The sequence below is a fragment of the Erpetoichthys calabaricus genome, chromosome 16 (genome assembly GCF_900747795.2).
Source record: "Erpetoichthys calabaricus chromosome 16, fErpCal1.3, whole genome shotgun sequence".
Classification (NCBI taxonomy): Eukaryota; Metazoa; Chordata; class Cladistia; order Polypteriformes; family Polypteridae; genus Erpetoichthys; species Erpetoichthys calabaricus.
The window spans coordinates 76513761-76535646 of NC_041409.2; the positions used below are offsets into that span (position 1 = coordinate 76513761).

At 35.6% G+C, this 21886-nt stretch overlaps 1 protein-coding gene across 2 annotated transcripts in view; it reads right to left on the bottom strand.

Moving 5' to 3' along the window:
- The window catches only part of tecpr2 (tectonin beta-propeller repeat containing 2), an 84061-nt gene that overhangs the window by 42681 nt on the left and 19494 nt on the right, over positions 1-21886 (bottom strand). The window contains exons 7-12 of one of the 2 annotated variants that reach the window (XM_028821495.2): positions 19781-19913; positions 18319-18738; positions 17252-18144; positions 4625-4808; positions 4103-4276; positions 810-990 (exon numbers count right to left, since the gene is read on the bottom strand). In XM_028821495.2, coding sequence (XP_028677328.1) covers positions 810-990; positions 4103-4276; positions 4625-4808; positions 17252-18144; positions 18319-18738; positions 19781-19913 — 1985 coding nt within the window. Of the gene's footprint in view, positions 1-809; positions 991-4102; positions 4277-4624; positions 4809-17251; positions 18145-18318; positions 18739-19777; positions 19914-21886 lie in introns of both variants that reach the window. The other variant, XM_028821494.2, reaches the window with a different exon arrangement.

The window sequence follows — 21886 nt, forward strand, 5'->3', positions numbered from 1 at the left end:
CATCAAAAAAGAAAATGACTCAAGCAGCTCATAAAAAGAATTTTGGAAGCAATATCTTTGGCTGAACTATGGTATACTTTGTAAAACACTTGCCCTTCAGGGAAAAGTAAAGTTGAACGTGCCAGTTCAAGGCGTACGTTTCAAATCCAATGACTAAGATAACTTCTGTCATTCAAAAAACTTCTGGCAGACAGTTGCACTGATAAGACAAGCCATATCTAATCTGAACAGCAATCAGGTTCTGTGGAGACCTTCCCTCTGCAGATATCTACAAAATGCATTCTTGTCACAACTATGTGATGCACTTGGTTATTTTTTTGATTTACTGAAGTAAAAAAAAATAAATTAATTAACAAATTTGCAACACTATAGACAAAGAGGTAATGGAAATATTAAACATTAATATCTGATTATCCTGTTTCCTATGATGAAGAAAAACTTTGAGGAGCTGCTTCTGGAGCATTTAATAGACTAATAATTTAATATGGATGGTTGGGGGCGGGCATCAGATGATTGATTGCAGAGAAGATTATGAAGTGGGGAAAATATTTGGGTCTTGGACACCAAAGGAAGTTTTTTTTGGCATTTGGTAATTGCGAAGTAACCAAACAGAAAGTCGGGCAATGAAGGAATTGGTTCATGGAAACATAAGAGATAACTCACAATGATTTATACAGTGCTAGTAGAAATTATAAGACAGTGTGTCCTGATGGAGTTAATGTCTCCATTTCTTCTTATGAAAAACCCAACCTATTTCATTAAAGAAGATGCTGTTTAGAGATAGTGACAAAGCTAATGCACAAGATTACCTTATGATATCATATTTCCATTGTTCCCCTTCTATGCAGAAACTGGTTAGCCCTTCTCTGTAAAACACAGTTCTCTGTTCTGTGAGTGCCCACACAACATTATCCCGACAGGCAATTTGAGAGAATGGACAAGGGCACTCCACTTTTACAGATCTGGCACATGGCCTATCAGTACTCAAACCTAAGGCAGAATGTAAGAAGCTTGGTTAAAATGAAGAGATAATTCAAAAGAAGCAGCAAAAGTGCATGCTCCAAGACTTTATTCAGTAATTTAATTTTCTGAACACACTTTCTCCTGGTAATGATCAAGGTTCAAGAAAGAAGCCAACTGAGTCACCATCAGAAACACTAAGGCTTCAACCCAAACAAGAGAGACCAATTATCTTTACAGTATGTTCTTGAGTTGTACTTGAAAATTGTTGTTCTCAGAGGAAATCCACATTAATATGTGAAGTAAAAGTAAACTCCACACTGAACTGCACTTGTATCAGGGATTCAAGTTCTCTGAGATAGCTACATTAGGTGTTCTGCCACTTTACCATTCTACAATCCATAATGTGTTTTAGGGATGCACTGCTGATCAATCAGCCGGTGGTCTAAATCAGCAGATTTTCACAAAAAAAAAAAAAAAAAAAAGACTTGATCATTCACCAATTACAAAAAAACAACATTTTCAGCTACTGCTTTTCGAAGCTGTATGCTAATTTAGTTGTGGTGTTCCTTTACACATGGTATTACGTAATTGAGCCAGCATGTGTCTCTCTTTTTTTTTTTTAACCAGAAAACTTCCAGGAGTGTAGACAAACAGCAGTGAGTGAGAAGCAATTAGAATATTAGCCTTCACATTAAAGAAAGTAGTAATAAACTGAGAAAAAGGAAATCGGACAAGTCATCCTGTGCTATTAGACAAATGGCAAGAAAAGCTACTTTAATGAATTCTGACCTTTTAATTTTGTCCTTTAAATTAAAATGGACACTGTTTGAGATTGGACATTGGGCATGTTTTCAGCACAGCAGTTTAAATTTTTAATTGGATTAAGGAAAGATAATGACAAATTTAAAATTGCTGCTTAGTAAATAATAGGCTTTTTTATTTTTTAAAGATATGTACTGTGTTTATTATTTGTTGCTGTGTGTCATACAGCATACATTTTGGTAAGAAAAAAGTACTACATAAGTAAAATGGTAATCCATATTTATAATTATACTTCAAGAATTATGAAAGTCTACCTGATACAAAAAGAAAAAAAAAACACACCTGTATAAATGTAGTAAATGTATATTTTATCACCAAACAGCTGTAGTGCAATTAATAATTTCAAAATATTAAAACATAAAAGTGTACATGTATTTACATTTAATCAGTGTTTAATTGCCAATATCAATTGATTGTGAGAGAATATATATATTTTGTTAGCGAAATGGTGAAAAATGTCATTTTTTAATACAAGTAGTAAATTACAATTTCGATTTTAAACAATATGACATTGAAATTATGAGAATCATTTTCTTTTATGCCATATGTATTATGGGTAAATATTTTTTGTATCTATTGTATTAAAGTATGTATTTTAAGGACATTTTTATCTATTTTAGTATTTTATGGTCACTGAACAGTAAGCCTACAAAATTTAACTTTGTTAAAAAAAAAGAAACGTTAATACTTTAATATAGGACATAACACTTCTATGAGTTAGGTTATGCAGGCGCTTAGTGCAAAAAAAGTTTTTAAAAGGGACAAAGGGAGGAAAAAAATGATGTGGGAATTGGCCAATCAAAGAACATGAAATCTGTGATCAGTATCAGCCTTACAAAACCTGATAGGGATTCTCCAATCTGTTGTACAATTCCATTAAAATATTTATTATCTTAACTATTCTGACAAAAAAGGGAAAAGGTGATAGAATTTGAGTACAATTTATAACTAAAATCTACTAAACCTGCATAACATTTACATTTTATAAGATATATTAAAATTCTAATCTCTCTATTCACCTTTCCCAAATGTAATGAGTTAAATCAAAATATAGCTCAAAATTCTGGCAAGGCATAATTCAATCATGAATATGTAAATTAAATAATTCTGAACTGAATAACCAATACTATTATTTGTGCTTTTGTTTGTTTTTTTATAGTGTAAATTATAACTAAAAATAAAGACGACTATGCTTTCCCTAGAGGGAATATTTGGAAAAAGTCAAGCAATTCTTTAGGAACATGCTTTGGAAAACACTGAAAGGTATAGGATGGAGACTCAGAAATGTTCAGTGCCTCTATCTCTTGATAAGCCAAATTAGATTTTTGAATAAATTTGAAATAATCATTTCTATTAGTCACTTTTGCCAAGATAAGTTAATCTCAGTTACCCTGAACCAGAAACTAACTAAAATGTGCACTAGTCACAGAAAATGATTATACAGAAAATACAGCTATTAAAAAGAAACTAGTGTATCTTCTAAATGTAAAACATTCTGCATAGATTATCCACATAATGGCCATTGATTAGGTCAGCAAGGAAACCAAACGAAAGTAAACTATGTTACATTAGTGTTATCTTTGCGTTTTTCATATAAAATTAATTCAAAACTTAAAAAAAACAAAACTGTGTGATGACGATTTTTCTTTGTTGCATTTATTTGCAATAGTACGTGAATTCATACATTAATTTGTGATGGTGCTTATTTTGTAAAACAATATAAAATATTGTTTTACTTGCTGCTGTACTGTTCAGAGGTATATTAGTGAGTTTGTTTAAACTGCTAACAGCTGAAATTAACTTGCAATTACCTCTTGTCAGCAAATGTGAAAGCTTCCGGGGATGGTCGTTTCTTTGTGTGAAATGCTACTGGAATAGGCACTAAATCCTGCATGGCACATCAATCATAATATGCGGGCTCAAAAAGAGGATTAATAGGGTAATACATATTAACATGGATGTATTAAAATCTTTAGTTACTGTATACCAATAAATGGTTCATTCTGACATTTTCAGTGAAATTTTAAACTGCAAAGATAAAAAAAAGTGTTGGTTTATAAAACCAGTATGAAAAACCTGGGGTTGTCCAAATGCTGATAAAACTGGGTCCGGAGGCCAAAAAGGCTGAGAACGACTGCTTAAGGAGGACCCCACAAATTGCTATTTCTAACAAGAACTTTAAACAGCTTACCATTTAAATGACAATTTTTAATAAACACCTTGTGTGCTAAAGAGTACTTGATTTGCATTAAATGTTATTCCACTGCAAACACCTGTCCCAATACGATACCATTACTTAATTCAGCAACTATCATACCTGACTGGAGGTAAAGATCACCGTTAGTACGGATAATCCAGGCAGCATCATTGCTCAGTGCAACAAAAGAGGTCTGTGGAAGTGCTTCATACCAATGCCGCTTGCCCTTGATTGACACTTTTGCACATGCAAAAGCCTTGTTTGTTCTCTGTTCTATCTTCCAAAGCAGTGCACCTACACACAAGTAATAATATAATGTTAATGTTTTATAGGTCTTTGATATGGTGTCCTACAGACATCATGGAGACACAAAAAAAAAGCAACCCAACCATAAGGTTGAACTGCATATGCATTCCTGTAAAGTAAAAAAAAAAAAAAAAAAAAAGACTGATGTCTACACTTCTAGATAAAGTTGAACTGAAGACAGAAAAACTGACATTTTAATAACCTCACCAGGCCTTTACCTCAGACAAATGCATTTAAAATGTTTAATTTGGCTTAAAGAATATTTAAAGTTAGGGCATTAAAGAAAAGATGCCCCTTCCCTCTGGTCATTTTTAGCTATAAAGGGATTATGTTTACCTGAGGGAGACACTGCCACCTGCTGGACATTGTCCTCAAACTTCTGCCAACGAAGACCAGAACTAGGCATGGCACTGCAGAACAAACTCCCTTTAAAATCCAGACACCACGCATACTTTTCAGAGACCACCAAACTCAGAATTCCATGTCCAGGACCATAGTATCTCATCCAGCTCTCTGCAAACTAAATAAGGCAATTCAGAAAATGTGACAAAAAGGAAGACAATATTCAGAATAAAAAAATAAGGGTAAATATTTGTGAACTTCACTGCTGAATATAAAACATGACAAGGCACTTTAAGTGATTTAAAACCAGAAAGTCCCTTATACAACAGTAAAAAACATTTAGTAACCAATATATCAGACTCTGCCTTGCTTTCTTTTCTCAACAGTCAAAGATACACTACACAGTTGGAATCAGGACTGGAAATTTTGTTTTTAAGTGATCATGTTTACACCCACTAACACAAATGTAGGGTCATTTTATAAACAAACAGGACAATTTTACAAAAATATGTAAAATAACATTTTATCTTATCAGAACAGTGAAATCAACTAGTCAGTGTAATCAACAGTAGAAAAAAAATACAAACTAAATTCTGTACTGATTCATTTTCCTTTCTTATTAAGAAAAGTCAAGCATAAGAAATCTATTAATACAATAAAAAGGAAATGTTTTATATAAGTTAGTGGTACTTAAAAGTGTTTCGGAGTGATGACCAGTCAAGGATGCATTGGATTATCTACCACCAACACTCTTTAGTGTAATTCCAAGTTACAATTTCCACATTTAAATTACTAAAAGTATTTATGTATTACGTAAGTAAAACATACATTTTTAATGCATTTGTATTTCACAGCCCCACTTTTAGCTAGTTATTCTTAGAAACCCCACAACCCATAAGGATGGTAGAACATCAGGAAGTGTGACGAGTCTGGTGCAGTAGAATTGGCACACATGACTGGCTACATGGAGTTAAAGGATTACAAAGGCCACAGGTGTACTCTCCAGGCTGACATGAAAGTGACTTTAAAGAAGAGACCTGCAAAGTGACAGATAAATTTTTTACCAAAGAGGGACTAAGCCTTTATACACACTACTACTTTTTCATTTAAAAATAGTGTTTTTAAACTTAAACAATTTCCATTCTTCTATCATTTACTAAAGTATCTCCATCCTCACAAAACAACTGAAAACGCATGTGACTTAGATATTTTGTCTACACTGTGCATGAACCCATTGGCAGAAAGATCCTTGAATGGAGGTAACACTGCTGGCCTCAAAATTTACTGTAATCTTAAAACTGTAGTGACCAGTATATTTAACTTTTGCACACGTATGCAGCATTCAAACAGTATAAAACACTATATAGATACATACATGTAAGCAACATAAAAAGTGTCATCAAAAGAAACTCCTTCATATTCACTATGATGGAATATGATATTCTTCTGTGAAGGGTGATCAGTCACGGACTGAGATATTGTAATGAGCAGGATCCAATCAGTGAAGGGCCACGGATTAAGCACAAACAATTCAGAAAGACAGAGTCTGCATTTTTAAAACTCTACATGTTCACATTACAATGCCAAGGCTGCATTTTCAGAAGTACTGTATACAGCTCTGGGGAGTTTTATATAAAGTCTCAACTTTTGGGAGTTGGGGAAGTGTGGGTGAAAGGCAAAAACTAATGTATGAAAAAGTAGCAGTGCAGACATGGCCCAAGTTTGAAGAAATGTTGAGCAAGAGAAACAAAAGGGGTCATCACAAGCAGTAAACAGGAGCAGAGGAGCAAGGAACACTGCTGAAGTAAAAGGAGTTACTCTATGAATAAAGCCCCTCTGCTTTGGTCACAGAGGGCAGCAGTCATGAGATTTTGTTCCTCTCCAATTGCATAAACAGAAGCCAATACCGATCAATCAATTTCACAACCAGTGACTCTGTTTACCTCTAAATGATCTGCATTTAGAAAAGTACATTGGTGCAAGAGTTAAATTTATAAGAGACCTAAAACTCAATGTTTTGTCAAAGTCTTAAAATGTGCAGCTCTTTATCATTTTGTTATTAATTTGGCTTATTTTCTGTAGTGTATGCTCCCTAAATTCTAATCTAACAATGATAGTTAAACAGGAGGAACAGGGACACCAGGGCAAATGAAAAAGAAAGGCTGCTACTGTGCTCATTGATAAATAATGATCTAAACCACTACAACAGCAGGAAAAGTGGAATGAAAGTTGTGGTGACGATACTGAAAATCTTAAAACTAAGGAGGAAAAAAATTATCCCCAAGTAATGTACATATAGTAAATGTTTAGTACATTCCAATAAAAAATTTGCAAAACCAGTTTTGTAAATTGTGAAATAACACCAAAACATGGAAACTCTAAAAATAAACAGCTTGTCCAATTAAGGTAGGGGTCCAATTAAAAGCAGACGTTGGTAAAATAAAAACCTGCTGTCACAGTGGGTACCAGGACTACACTTGAGAACCTCCGAGTTATATGATGAATTTCTGCTCCCTTTGTCATTTGTATGTCACTGTTAATTGGGAGCTGGGTAAGAAAACAAGAAACAATTAAAACTGAGAATGCAGTTATTTGTGACTAAAAGAAGCAATTAACGGCTGGGAATTTTAATAAGCTAGTTAACTAAAATACAACACAAAAATATGACTTGGGCAAAAACAGCTTCAACAGCAGTAATTGGCTTCATATTAAGAAAACTGTGATGAAAAAAAAAAAAACAGCAACTACTGCAGGCCCTCTGGACCAAACCTGAAGACCTTTCTGTATCATTTGCCATGGCATGTGCATACACTACCAGTAGCATTGCAAAGTACTGCTTACAAAATAATTATAGTAAACCAGACTGTGGCTGATAGCAAGTGCTATCAGAATAACAGCATTTATGCAGTTAGCATGTAAAGGCATGAAATGGTGAAAAGGATAAAAAAAAATTATATTATATATGAACATTAGATGGAAACCTAATGCCAACGCCAAGCTTCAATGTATTAGCAACAGTATTGCATGTTAAATTAGTACTAATATTATACCATTAATTAGAGGATTTTTTAATCCCTTTCCCTGTGTTTTAATGGGCAAAACTGTTTAATCTAGGGTAGTTTTACCCTTTGTCCTCAATTCTTTCCAATGCTGGTTGGAATCTTTATTGAACAGATTTTCAATGCATAAAAGAACAATGTAGAGCAGTTTACCTAATTTAAATTAATAAATTAGCTATTAAAAAATGAACAAAGCAGAAAGCTTAAAACATCTGTGGTCAGTGAAGCCCTTTAAAACTGCCATGTTCATTTCTAGTCCTAAAGGGTTGCAGCGACCACCAACAGCTACTGCTCTTAACTGAAATCTCACTAATGTGGCTGCTCCTCTTTTTGTTCAGCATTTTTTGTCATTTACACCTTTGTCTGTGGTTTACCAATTTTCATTTTTGGTGTATTAATAATGTAAAAATTCAAAAGAGACAGTTTAGTAAATTTCTGGTTGCAAAAGGAGAGCATTGAAAAAAGCCAGGCAATAAAACGAAGAGCTTAATTAGAAGCAATCAACATATGGAGTATAATACAGACTCGAATCTAAATAACAATGAAAAATGTCCTCATGGAAGCTCTTAACAGCATGATGCTTAAAGTTTAAATGATATAGACATTACTGGGAATGACACACTGGTCAGCAATGCCCTAAAGATGCAGGGATACTGGCTGAAATCCGTGGCTAGTCCTTGTGCATACCTGTTTAACTTCCATATCCCAAAGACACAAAGGTTAGGTGGACTGACAACTGCAATCCAACCTGATGTACATGAGTGTGGGTGTGTATGTGGTTCTTGTCTTTTGCCTAATGCCCTGATATGTACTAGTTTCTGTGATTCTGAGTTAAATTGGATAAATACATTAATTAGTGAATGGACAATAAGATGTCTGGAAACAAAGAAGACCTTACTTCAGTCACTCTCAAGCTTTTTATTCCCTACTACCTAGTGACGAGAACATTGTAGATGGACCAGTTTGGTCTGGCACAATGTCTGCAAACTTCTGCTAGTCTGGTAATTTGTGGTCAGTCTCCCAATAATGCCTACCCCTTTTCATGAACAAGCACTCTTTTGACACAAGGCAGCTGGTCATTCTTGCCTTCAAAGTTTAAAAAAAAAAAAAAAAGCCAGTCTTTACAGGGAGGAAAATGACCGCAGATTTTGACATGCAAATCATGGACAGAACAGGAGACCATATACATCTTTAGTGAAGTCACATTGAAAAAGTCTTTGGCCTCGTATCCTAAGTCTAAAAAGAAAATGTAAACAGACTGGTCAAATTCCCCATCAGGGATCTAGCTACAAGAAAAAAAAAAAAAGAGTTGTCCCATTATCTGGTCAGATCTCATTCAGGATAGAGTTGGGGCCACAAGCCAAAACCTCTCGCACTGCCTTCTCCAATGACAGAATATTCATTAGCTTTATGACATCCTCAAAGTATTCCTTCCACTGCTACACAACATCCAGAATTAAGAGTATCACTTCCCCATTCTTGCAGATCATAGCTACCATGACATCCTGTTTAGCTTTCCCAAGACACCCGATAGGATTTACTAGGACCTCTTCAAACACATCCAAAAGTCTTTCTCCATGGCCTCAAAAACACTAGACCCAAACCAGAGCTTTCATTTTGGCTAGTACTTTAGCCACTGCTTTTATCCCTTATGGTTTGTCTCAGGCGCTCTAGAACTCTTCATTTTATCACGGCACAGAAGGCCTATTTTACCACATTGACATCTTCTCTTATTACTGGCCTGCACTAAAAGGTGCATGTCAACAACCTACTAGACACAGCTTCTTGCAGGTACCTCCACTACTAAGATCATGAACAGGGCTTATTTTGACTCTGTATACCTGACATCTATAACGATGTAGAAGCAACTCTTCCAGAGATTATAGTTTAACTAATCCTAAACAGTGGTATCTACTAGTCATTCTCAGCATACCCACACTGCTCACATGGGTGTTCCAGGTCTGTTAAGTAGATGCTCCGTCTGTTTAAAACATTTACCAAAATGAGGTGATAAATTGACTACTCAGCAACTGTCTTAACAGAGCGTCCAGAATTTAAAGCCTCTAATGTAATGAAACAACTACAAAATCAATCAATGACCTTTGACCCAAAAGTATTCTGTTATTAGCTACACATATGTGCTAGTCATGGATTGTCTATAGATGTTCAAACACAAGAATGCTCATAAGTACAGTAACAATTTACTGCTCAGATTCAGATTAGGTAGATTGTTCTTCCCAGTCATGCTCCTACAGGTATCTACATCACTCCTAATGTGAAGGATGAAGCCTCCCTGTAGGACAATAGGCTCAATAGGTGGTTTGTACCATTTTGGACACCAACTCCAATATCTCTGAAAGGTTCAAACAGTATGAACAGCTCTTTGTTACTGTAGGTGCCAGAGAGGCAAGACAATCATCCTGGCCAGGATGAAACAAGGATTCATACCCAGCCAGAGGCCATAATGGAAGGACCAGATGAATAAGCATGCCAGGAGGAGTTGATTCCCCAAAGGATAGGTGGCAGAGTTCCTCAGGGCTAAACCCGATCAGGACACCCACAGGATGGTATAGGATTTGGAGACTGGAAATGCAGCCCTGTTGGGGTTGACCTGGTTTTCTTATTACCTGGTAGTGCTCCAGATGACTAGGGCAGGAGACCGGAAGCAGTTCCTAGATCTAGTTTAACAGAGAACCAGTCGCCTAACTTAAATCAAGTCAGATTCAGGGAACAGCAGGCAACACTCTTGGAGGAGGAAGAAGAAAATTATGAATAGCGTATTTTGCTGGTGTTCTACGAAATAATAATCATTTGAAACTGGAATTGTGATGAGTATTACTCTGTCTGTGGTTTGGGGTTCAGTGGCGCCCCTGAGTGGTTACAGTGCATACATACAGTGATCCCTTGCTATATGGTGCTTCGACTTTCGCGGCTTCACTCTATCGCGGATTTTATTTGTAAGCATATCTAAATATATATGACGGATTTTTCGCTAGTTCGCGGATTTCTGTGGACAATGGGTCTTTTAATTTATGGTACATGCTTCCTCAGTTGGTTTGCCCAGTTGATTTCATACAAGGGACGCTATTGGCGGATGGCTGAGAAGCTACCCAATCAGAGCACGTATTATGTATTAAATAAAACTCCTCAATGATATAGGATATGCTTCCCGCTCGATGCTTCGCATACTTAAAAGCCCGGATAGCACCTATTGATTTTTTATTGTTTGCTTTTCTCTCTCTCCAACATTCTCTGCTCCTGACGGAGAGGGTATGAAGAGGGGCTGTTCGCACAGTGGCTTAGAGGATACGGACGCTCCTCTAAAAAAAGCTGAAAGACTACCTTCACATTGCTCCCTTCCTTACGGCTGCTTTGTCAGGCGGTGCTTCGCATACTTAAAAGCCAAACAGCACCTATTGATTTTGATTGTTTGCTTTTCTCTCTCTGTGTCTCTCTCTCTCTTTCTGACATTCTCTGCTCCTGACCCGCACTCCTTTGAAAAGGAAGATATGTTTGCATTCTTTTAATTGTGAGACAGAACTGTCATCTCTGTCTTGTCATGGAGCACAGATTAAACTTTTGAAATAGAGACAAATGTTTGTTTGCAGTGTTTAAAAGTCCCTGTCTTTACAAGGGTGTTACTTCATGTCTAGAGGGCTCTAATAATGTTAAAAAACGTATTTAGAAGGTCGTAAACAGGTTTTCTATGCTCTGTAAAAATATTCGATTTATAAATAAAGAATCCTACTTCGCGGAAATTCATTTATTGCGGTAGAGTCTGGAACTGATTAACTGCGATAAACGAGGGTCGACTGTATGTCGAACATTGTCCTCTATGGAACTTGAAGTTAAAAGGTGGCAATCATTTTGTCCACTGAACCACACTCCAGCTGCACTCAAGAAGTGGTCCCATCTATGCATGCTCCTGGTACTGCACAGAGACTATGGACTGTTCACTTATTGCCTTGAGTGTTCCTATCAGGAGCACATATTTACAGCTAACCTATTTTTAAGTATCACAGAGGCACACAAAGGAACTATCCTCCCACACCCCCTCCACTTCCACCACAACAGAGTAACAATCCAAAGGCACATGAAAGAGGAGGAAATTTTGCAACCACTGCATATCTCCAGGACCAGAATTAAGTACCCCTTTAAATAGTGAACCATGATTTATGCAACATGAACTGAACAACTATGTAAGCTAAACAAGTGATTTCCTTGGCAAAGTTAAGAGCTCAAAACCAGTACAAAAGGAACAATAGGATTCGATATTCTTGGGGCACACGTTTCGTTTTTGAGATGGGTGTATGAGGTACTGCAAAAATGTATGTGTTGCCTGAACATCATTCTGTATAAATTACACATAAATGACCTAAAGAAATATTTCTCTGAAGCAGAGCTACACTAAGATCAACTGAGTAAGGATCACTTGAACTTAAAAAGGTATATCATAACTTGAAGTTTCAACATACCATACAGCAAAATTGTAGGCCATGTTAATGTCATAACTGTGAAGTAAGTAAGAATTTTCACTAAACATGATTACATATCTGCATTTGACAGCCTCCTTACAGGTATGCAACAATAAAGGAATTCTTATTGCAGCCCATTGATGTTTAACTATGGAGTATTTTGGATCAACAAATTTAAGTCTGTTGCGTAACTGGACTAACTATAGAGCCAGGCACAAAGACAATGTCATTCCATGTACAACCTTTAAAGACAACCTAATAAACAAAACAAATATGCAAAAATGGCACTAACTGATAGATGTGTGATAAAATAGAAATTATTCACAAATTTTAGCAAATTTCCTATATCTGGGTTAATTCAGAAGCAAAACATTTGTGAATTTTGAGTAAACTATCATCATTTCAATGTTATGATTTGTAAAGATAATACTTTTGAATTTAAGCAGTCACAACTTCCCCATTTTCCCCTTTAACTCAGTTGCTTTATTGTGCTGTGTTTTGGTAAAAGGCAAATTGTATAAATAAAGTTAAAAAACTGAACCCAACATTTGTGCATCTCACGGTCTGTTATATAGTAGAAAGGTGCTGTCGTGGTTTTTTGCTTTGTGTCCTCCCCCACCATAACATATCGTCTATGGGGGAACAGCGAAAGTTTTATATGCGTCAAAAATTTTGATCTTAGGTTATCGACAGATTTTGATGTTTTGGGGCCCCCTATACAAAAAACATCAATATCTCGATGATGGGTGTGTTTGTCTATGTGTGTGTGTGTATGTCACAGTTTGTTGAGGACGGACTAGAGCTAAAACAGCTGGATGGAAAAATACCATGAGATGACGATGTGCTCAACAGTTTTTGAGCCAAATCGTGCAAGAGAAAGAGGAAACCTCAAATACCGTAATTCTGCAATTAATTATGAATTTTTCTTGTCAATTGCTATTGTAATGACCTATTTTATGATCACAAAGATCAGCATCAGAGCAGTAAAATATACTGAAATGTTATATAATAGTTTGGGTAACTTGGTTCCTAGGTCGCAAAGCCTATTGACACTCGCATCCAAATTGTTTCTGTTGTTTTAATTACCCTTTTTTTTTTGTGCAGTCTATTTATTAAGCAGTACTTGCAATTTCTAGGCAAAAATCAAACCTTGGACTTTTAACAACTCCTCTCTATCCTGGCACTGTGGCCAGAGAATTGATTAATAGAATAATAATATTCATCGCAATTTAGAAGGATGCAATTCTGAAAGCCAAGACTTTCAATTATTTAAAAAAAAGCCTAGGTCTTCTAATGGTCTCTTGATGAATTTAGGAATATTTTAGGTCAAATGACCCTGGCATGAGCATGGAAGATTTGGCATTTGCCACTGTACATCAGCATACGTATGTACCTTATTTTTCTGACCAGTCTTTAGAAGTTGACAGACAAAAGGGTATACCAAAACAGGAAACACTGTATTAAAATCCTTAGATGAAGCAATGTACTTAATAAGACCAATATAAGCTGTTCGAGAGAGAGAGAGAGAGAGAGAGAGAGAGAGAGAGAGAGAGAGAGAGTGTTAGAAAAATGGAGAGAAAGAACAAAAAAGACAAAGGGCCCAACAGAGCAGAGTCCCTTTTGGCATTTATGGGATTCAAACCGGCAACCTTCCGACTGCCAGTGCAGATCCCTAGCTTCAGAGCCACCACTCTGCCAGTCTGTAAAGGTATGGAAATTTAATTAGCCAATTATGTAATTCAATAATTGATGTATACATTTTTAATTTGCTCCATGCCCTCAAAATTACTCGTCTAGTTTGTGTATTTCTTAGTTTGAAAGAATGCTTTAGCCAATTGAGAAAGCAGATTAACACAGACTTTTGATTTGGCAGAAAAGGTTTAAACTTTTTTACCGAGGAGTAAAATAAGCAAAAATATTATTAATAGAAGAAAGATCACAATTATGAAAAAATCAGTTGTATTTAAATAGGTAGCAAATGAAACTGATGAACACAGGGAGCAGGGAATAAAGAGAGACATATTTTAGTTCTGTGATAAAACTGCTAAGCATCTATGTAATTTTAAAAATCATGTTGTTTTGACAAGGGTAGTATGGTGGTGCAGAGGGTAAGGCTGCTGCCTTACATCTTCTCAGACACGGATCCAAGTCTCATTCTTGAAAGGGCTATTAAAATTGCACATTCTACCAATGTCTGGGAGGAATTTATCCAAAAGCTCTTTTCTCTCAGAGTACAGTGTACAGTAGAGACCTATAAGCTCATGGTAAACTTGTAGGAACCAAGATAATTATGTGTACTGTGGGGAATAGGTTTTAATAGACTAAAATATATATGTATATGCAGACATATTGTAAAGCTCTCTTAATTAACGGCCCAGAACCTATCCTATATCAGATTCAAGACAAGACACAGCCCTGGAGAAAGAACTAGTCCATCATAGGACACACATGCACACACTCACAGTGGGGCCAGTTTAGATGTCAGTTAATCTAACTTGCTTATGATTGGGAATGTTGGATGAAAGCCAGAACAACCGGAGGAAAAACTCATGCAGACACAGGGAAAATTTGTTAAATTAAAAACAACATCCAGGTTTCATACTTGAATGATGGATATATGATCAACCCATGGTACCACAATGCTTCATGCTTAAAATAGCTCATGTTATGTAAGCCACTATTTAAACCCCCTCCCCATGCATACATGCCAACACATATCGTTAAACCAAGACAAGTATTAAATTTTGGGTTGATGTGATATAGTTGAAACACTTTTACATGCTATGAAAAAGCTCTTGAAGTTTCTTTTAGTCAAGGCTTATAACTTAAACGTACGCTGTAGAATGGGAAGAAAGCCTAACGTTAACCTGTCCAAGATATTCGTGTAGTGTCACTCATGCGTCCATCTATAGTGCCTCAAGGGTGCTGGTCAAGGTGAACTAGGGGAGGGTATGGGGGTGAATTAAGGATGTAAAACAGCCACTCATTGTGCTTTCATTACCCTGTTTGAATGAAAGATGACAAAGGAGGATGGCTGGCATCATTTCTGCCAAACTCAGCCAAGCCCCTCTACTTCCAATCTGTAGAGTATTTAACCAGATGGCTCACCAGATGTCAGTGTTCATTTTGTAACCAGCATCTAGGAAGGATGGAGTTTCTCACCCTCAAAAGCATTAAAACCTTGAGAAAGATGCCATACACACCGACTACATTATTTTCATTTTTTGGTCCCAATTGCTTCCAGGACCCCAACTCTTCATCTGTCTATTTTGATTATTTTACAATAGTTACAAGCCTTACCACACAGCATATGGCAATGCAAAAACCAAAGTGCTTACTTCAGATTATTATGTAAAAGTAAACAAGAGAAAGTAAATCTTTTGAAACAACATGTAGTGTGATTGACTATTTTGGGATAATAAGATGTTCCATATATGAAGACAGGGACAAGGATTATCATATGGTAAAACCTATGACTAAATGGTTACTTCTTAACTTATGTAAAATATTCATCTACATACATTTTCTTTTTCTCAGGAAAAAATGAAGAACACTATTGCAAGTCTGTGATCAGGAAACATAATACTTTGCCTATGCAAATTACTATACTACTGTACCTTAACTTTAGATTATTTGATTCCTTTACATGAAAAAACTTGTATAAGTTTCCTAAAATCATGATACCCTACAGTATATGCTTCAATTTGTTTTTCACCTTCAGAAAAAAAAAATGCAAAATGATTTATGAAGAGATGAAATGCAAGAATTAAAACAAGAAGCAGCATCATTATCCTGTTAACAAGAAAATACCCTCAAGTTAGTTTTAGCCATATCATTTTAATTTCCTCCAAGCAAGTTCTTTCAGGCAGTTTTTCCCACTGCATCATTTTCTCTGTGCTTGTCACACAAAGATAAACAGACATGCCTGCTACTATTCAAGGTTGTATTCAACATCCATAATCGGAAATTCCTGGGCTACTGCTGCTCACGAGATCCATAACTGTCCATGTATTATGGCATTGCTCTTTTCAGTTCTAAAACAGTTATAATTTAAGGAGATGCTTATTAAAAGCATGAGATGATTATGACTGAATCAACCTTTAGCTATAGTCATAAATTACAGTGCCATTGCAATAGCATTTCAATAACACTATTTTCTCTTTGATCATTCAAACATTCAAATAATCTTTTGCCAATTTTAATTTGACAGATATGTTGAGCGTGATCTTAAAAAAAAAAAACAACTAATTTTCAAACTTGACAATATATATTAAAACAATGATTTTTTTTCTCAAAAGTATGCCATTTATGCTGTGGTCCAAAAATGTTAAAAATAAAACATTTTCACATCCTGATTTTACATTCACAATCAAAAGCTGCTCCATACCCTCTGTGTCAACATGGAGTTAAGATATCTGCAGTATACCTTAATTTAAATATACTGCACACTTTGAAAAAAGAAAACATTTGACAAGAAAAACACTAGAGAGGCCTGGCTGTGCTGCTGTCTTATAGATCAGTTGACAGGGATTGAAAATCAAATGGTGTTGATCTGTCCATCTAGAGTTTGGGTGTTTGCTCTGTGTCTCTGCTTTTCTACCTCCCAGATCTTAAAAATGTGTATTTTAGGACTGATATTAAATTATCCTGTGTTTTTCTTTTCTTTTTTTTTTTACTGAGTAGTAGTATTAGGTGAAATGGGAACATCAGCCTACTTGGCCAACCTTAGGTTCTCTTCATCCCTACACTGGATAAAGGCTAATCTACTTTAAAAAGGATATATTTATATATTAACACACACACAGTTTTAGGCAATATTTTTGGAAGTGTTGCACTGGTTTGAGTAAGAAATATAAAGATGTAACACTGGTTAATTTGGATTTATACATCCAGTTATTTTAGGACCTAAGTTATAAATCAACAGCCTATATAAAATTCATTTAAAACCACACTCAACTGTCCATGCTCCCATGAACAAGGTTAATTGTTTCAAAGTATTATAAAACCATGACTGTAGATTGTCTTCATTATTAGCTGTATTTTTTTACTTTTTAAAATTTTCACAATAACCCCTGTAGACAATGTACCTGATCAGATCGTAATAGGGCAGAATCCTCCAAGCTGGACTTCAGACCACTTTGTTTGTCTAAAGGACTCTGAATATCAGCCAAGCCAGACTCTGATGAAGAAGCTGGTAGCCCTTGTGCATAGATATCCTCGTCATCACTTGAAGCAGAAAGTGGCTCTCGATCACAAGCCTTTGGAGTGAGGGATATGGGGCCAACAATTCCATGCAAAGGGTGATCAAATTTAGTTTCACTTGCAGAGGCTGGCATGAGCTTCTTTGGGCTCACTTCTAAGTTCAAAGAAAGACTGGGGGGTCCGGATACAACCATAGAAGGTGGATCTGAAGAGGCATTTTTCAAAGGGTGTGCATCTCTTTTTTGTCCAGGTTCTACTGAAGCTGCCACATCACATACATCCTTAATAAAATGATCGGCATGGTTACAGTACTCCGTGTCAGAAAGTAATGCATTTTTGTCCTCATTCAAAAGATAGGTATCTTTAGGATTACTAGATATTTCAGATTCCCGATTTTCATTGTTATTGTAAAATCCGTCTAACATGTTAGAGCAAACTTCAAAGGGCTTAGCAAACACCAAATTGTTTCTATGACTCTGAATACTGTTAGGCACACGGTGTTCCTCCTCCCTGTCCTCCTCTTGTGGAGCAGAATCACAAACCGATGACTGGGCTGCAACAAAGACTTCCAAGGTAGTGTCCTCTGGTGCAAAGCTATGTAAATCAGAACTAAGAAAGCTGTCTGGGGAATCAGTAATTAGAAGGTCAGAACTGCTGTATAGCAGACTTGTCCGATCAGACAAGAAGTCACTAGCAGGAGTGCTGGCCCCATCACTAGCTGGCTCCAAATTTAATATGCTTTCAGAGTAGTTGCTTTCAGACTTTCGGCTAATGCTGTCTACAAAAATTAGAAAAAGATGACTAATAAATATTTACACTTTAACTAAATAAAGACATTGAACAGTAAAAATATTCTGATTTTAATAAAAATTAAATAAAACAACCCTATTTTGACATTAAAGGATTATGTTTAAATTGAGTGAACAGTTAATAGAACATAAAAACATCCCACCTTGCCGTCGCCTATGCCTTTTCTTCACTTTGATAGGCTTCACTACCAGCTCTTGGTCAAAATCTTCATTGCTAATTGAACTAAATCTTGCAGAAGACATTTCTATGGATACAGACTGGTCTGGATTGGCTCCAAGACCCACATCGCTGTCCCACGAGTTTACCGAGCTGCTTCTGCTTCTGGACTCACTGTTCCCTTTTTGAACAAATTCATTATTTGGGTCTTTAATATTATTTTTATAATCAGACATTTCCATATCATTCTTTTCACCATGATCTTCTTGAAGTTCATTCAGCTTGTCATCTATGGACTCACATATAATTGGCATGGTGCGAATTTGCTGAGCTGTCTCTACAGATCCAGATGGACTCAAAGTGGAGGAGCCAATCAAACTGCTTGACTGAGAGAATGAATCTAACACTAGAGAAAAGAATAATGTTGTGTAAAATGTACAGAAAAAACACAAAAATGACAACAGCAGCTCTGAGAAAGGCCTAAAAGGTTGATGATGTCTAATTATATAATGTGAAAAAGATATTAACAGTTGCTACTACAGTACTGCAAAAAGCCAAGGAAATGTTTAATCAGGAGAAAAAATAAAGTCAAATTCAGCTTCTAGAGTGCTGCAATGGTTATGGGTTTTTACTCCAACCAGTTTATTAATTTGAGGTCAATTCTTACTATCAATGAAATGGCTTCTTAGTACTCTATAATATTTGAAAAGGATCAGAATTGGATTTTTCCTTTCTAAGATCACCATAAAAATACCAGAGCCATATCATTTCCACTAAATCAGATTAGTACTTCCGAGTCCCTTGGTTTTTCTTTTCACATTTTCTTATTTTTTCTCCTAATTATTTTATTGATGCAGAATATGAACAACCCTTTTGACAATATCAATTGATCAGCAGTTAGCTTTAAAAAAAAACCAAAACAACAGATTGTTAATTTGCAGGTGGTAAACAAGAAGCAAGTAATACTCTAAATGCAACTAATGAAAAACAAAAGAAACAATTCAGGATTCTCAATATTACCAAGAAATTGAACTTATAAAAAACATGTCCATTTGGAAAATTAATTCAGTTCCAGTTGAGATACTGGCTGAAACTACAGCACTTTGCACCTGCACAAACTGGTACACTTGGCATATGCAGCTTACACATTATTACCTGCTTGGGATAAACCAACTAATCATTTCTAGAGAATCAAGCTAAGTGAATAAACTGTAGAAAACAGACACTGAAACTGCATAGAAAACAAACTTTGTTGAAAATTTAGCATTAATCTTCCACTTAAGCGAACAATGTGTTCAGTTCATTACTGGCAGGCCATGTGGAACACAATGAATAAACCAAGATTACAGAGCATGTTTTCTAGTTTCATAACTGGTAATGGACAATGACAGTTATTGCTAGACACAACAAATTAAAAACAAAACCACAGACAGGATATACAGTACTACTTATTGACGTTATTCCTTCTGGCCTGTTGGAAATCCTGATGATATCCCTGTCACCCTTTAGAAGAAAAATCTCATTTTCAGTGCAGGAGATTGACACGATATCTCCAGAGCTTTCCAAACCACCAATGATAACCTGTAAAATGTAAACACGTCTGTTACTTGAAATTTGTTAAAGACAAGCAAGTATTTACTGTAACAGTCTGAAATTACCAGATAAAAATTAAAAGTACTACATCACAGCAAATAAAATCTAAGCCATTTTTATACCCATCCATATCACATCTATGCTTTAGGTTGTTTTGTCATAACTGAAACCTATTACTTGATGCTATCAGTCTGCTCTTTGCATACTTTAATCATACTTGTCAAGAATTACCGATTATTCTTTAAAATATTCCTCAGAATGTCCATCAAACCCTAGGAGGTATGACTCTGAAATAGCAACAAGACTCTGTGCTCACTATAAACATAGCATAAGACAGTAGTGGATTAGAAAATAGCAGATTTTTTTTTCCTTCAACCAGTATTATGGAGAATTTTGTCAATTAGTTACAGAAAAAAAAGAACAGTCATGGCCTGTATATAATTTCAATGAGTATGGCGTCAAAGCCTCAGCACAGCTAAGACGTGGCTTCTAAACTATTCTATCATCTTTATATTGCCATTCACGATAAAGAATGGAATACAAAGAAAAATAGTTGTGCTTTAAAGCACGATATCCAAATTCTATATGAATATTTTCACCTATTGAAACAGAATACACTGAAAGCACATTTTCACCTGTAACATTCTTTAATTATACTGTAAACACCAACAAACTTGTCTGGACTTCTGCATTAAATACATAGTATGTAAATGAAATATTTGTATGGTTCTGTACTTCTAAAGAATATAGTGCATGTTTAATATTGTTTTTGGATTTCTTGCATGCAAATGTTGTATGGTTTATTCATTAACCGTTGATACTTTTTAGATGACAGTCTAGCATGTGATCCAAGCCTGTACTTTGTGAAGATGAAATATACAAAAGGTACTACATATACTTCAACAATATCTGCATTGTGTTACAGGGTCAACCTACTGAGTGACACCTATGCATGGAAAAGTGCCAAAACAGCAATCTTGCTTATAATTAAATTATACACAACATAAACAAAAGGTAGGTATGAAATATAGTAACGAAGTAACAAACAAACAAAGAAAAAAAGAATACTTTCTGCACTGCTCTGGACCCAGCTTGACAGATTTTTAACCCCTTGTCACTGGCACGCCAATTAAATAACAGTGCCAAAAGCACCAACACTCTAAGTTGATCTCACAAATCCTGACATACTTTCTCTACAATAATCTGGTTGCACTACCTCCCTTACAGTTTGATCATTTGCCCTTCTCAAGTCCTTTCAGTAAGGAAAAATGGACTTTACCAGGTTTCCCAAAATTTGCCTATCCCTACCCTGGAATTGCACTCTCTTCTAGGAATCATGCTATAACCATAAGAAGTGTTTGTCTGTTGCCTTAAATATATAGTATGAACCAAAGGCTGAGGGTGGGAAAAGTGTTTTCTTTTAATTTTATTTAGAGGTTGTCAGTATATTTTAAATAACATCTGAAAAGTAAATCCTTATTGTTAAATTAGGAACCTGCACAACCTCTCCTTGGTTCATAGTAGTAAAGATATTTTATAGAGATTTTGACAGTCTATTCTTAGGAGTGCTAACAGACCTTTGACTTTTACTCTAATATACACAGAGCTTAATTTACAATATTATGAAAAACTAAACCAATTTAATAATTAATTAATTACCACCTCAACAAAGAGGACTGATTTAGGAACACTTATGCTAGGCAGAATGGACAGCAAGGGCCGGGTGTTCTTTTGGCCTTGGATCCCTTGTAGATTTTATTTTTTTTTTCTCCAGTCTAACAGGTTTTTTTTTGTTTAATCTGTCCTCCAGACTATCTGACCTTACCTTGTTTTGTTACTTATTATTTAATATTATTGCCTAATGTTGTTTTTCTTTTCTTGTAACTTTATCTTTGTCTTCTTGTAAAACACTTTGAGCTACATTGTTGTATGAAAATGTGCTATATAAATAAATGTTGTAA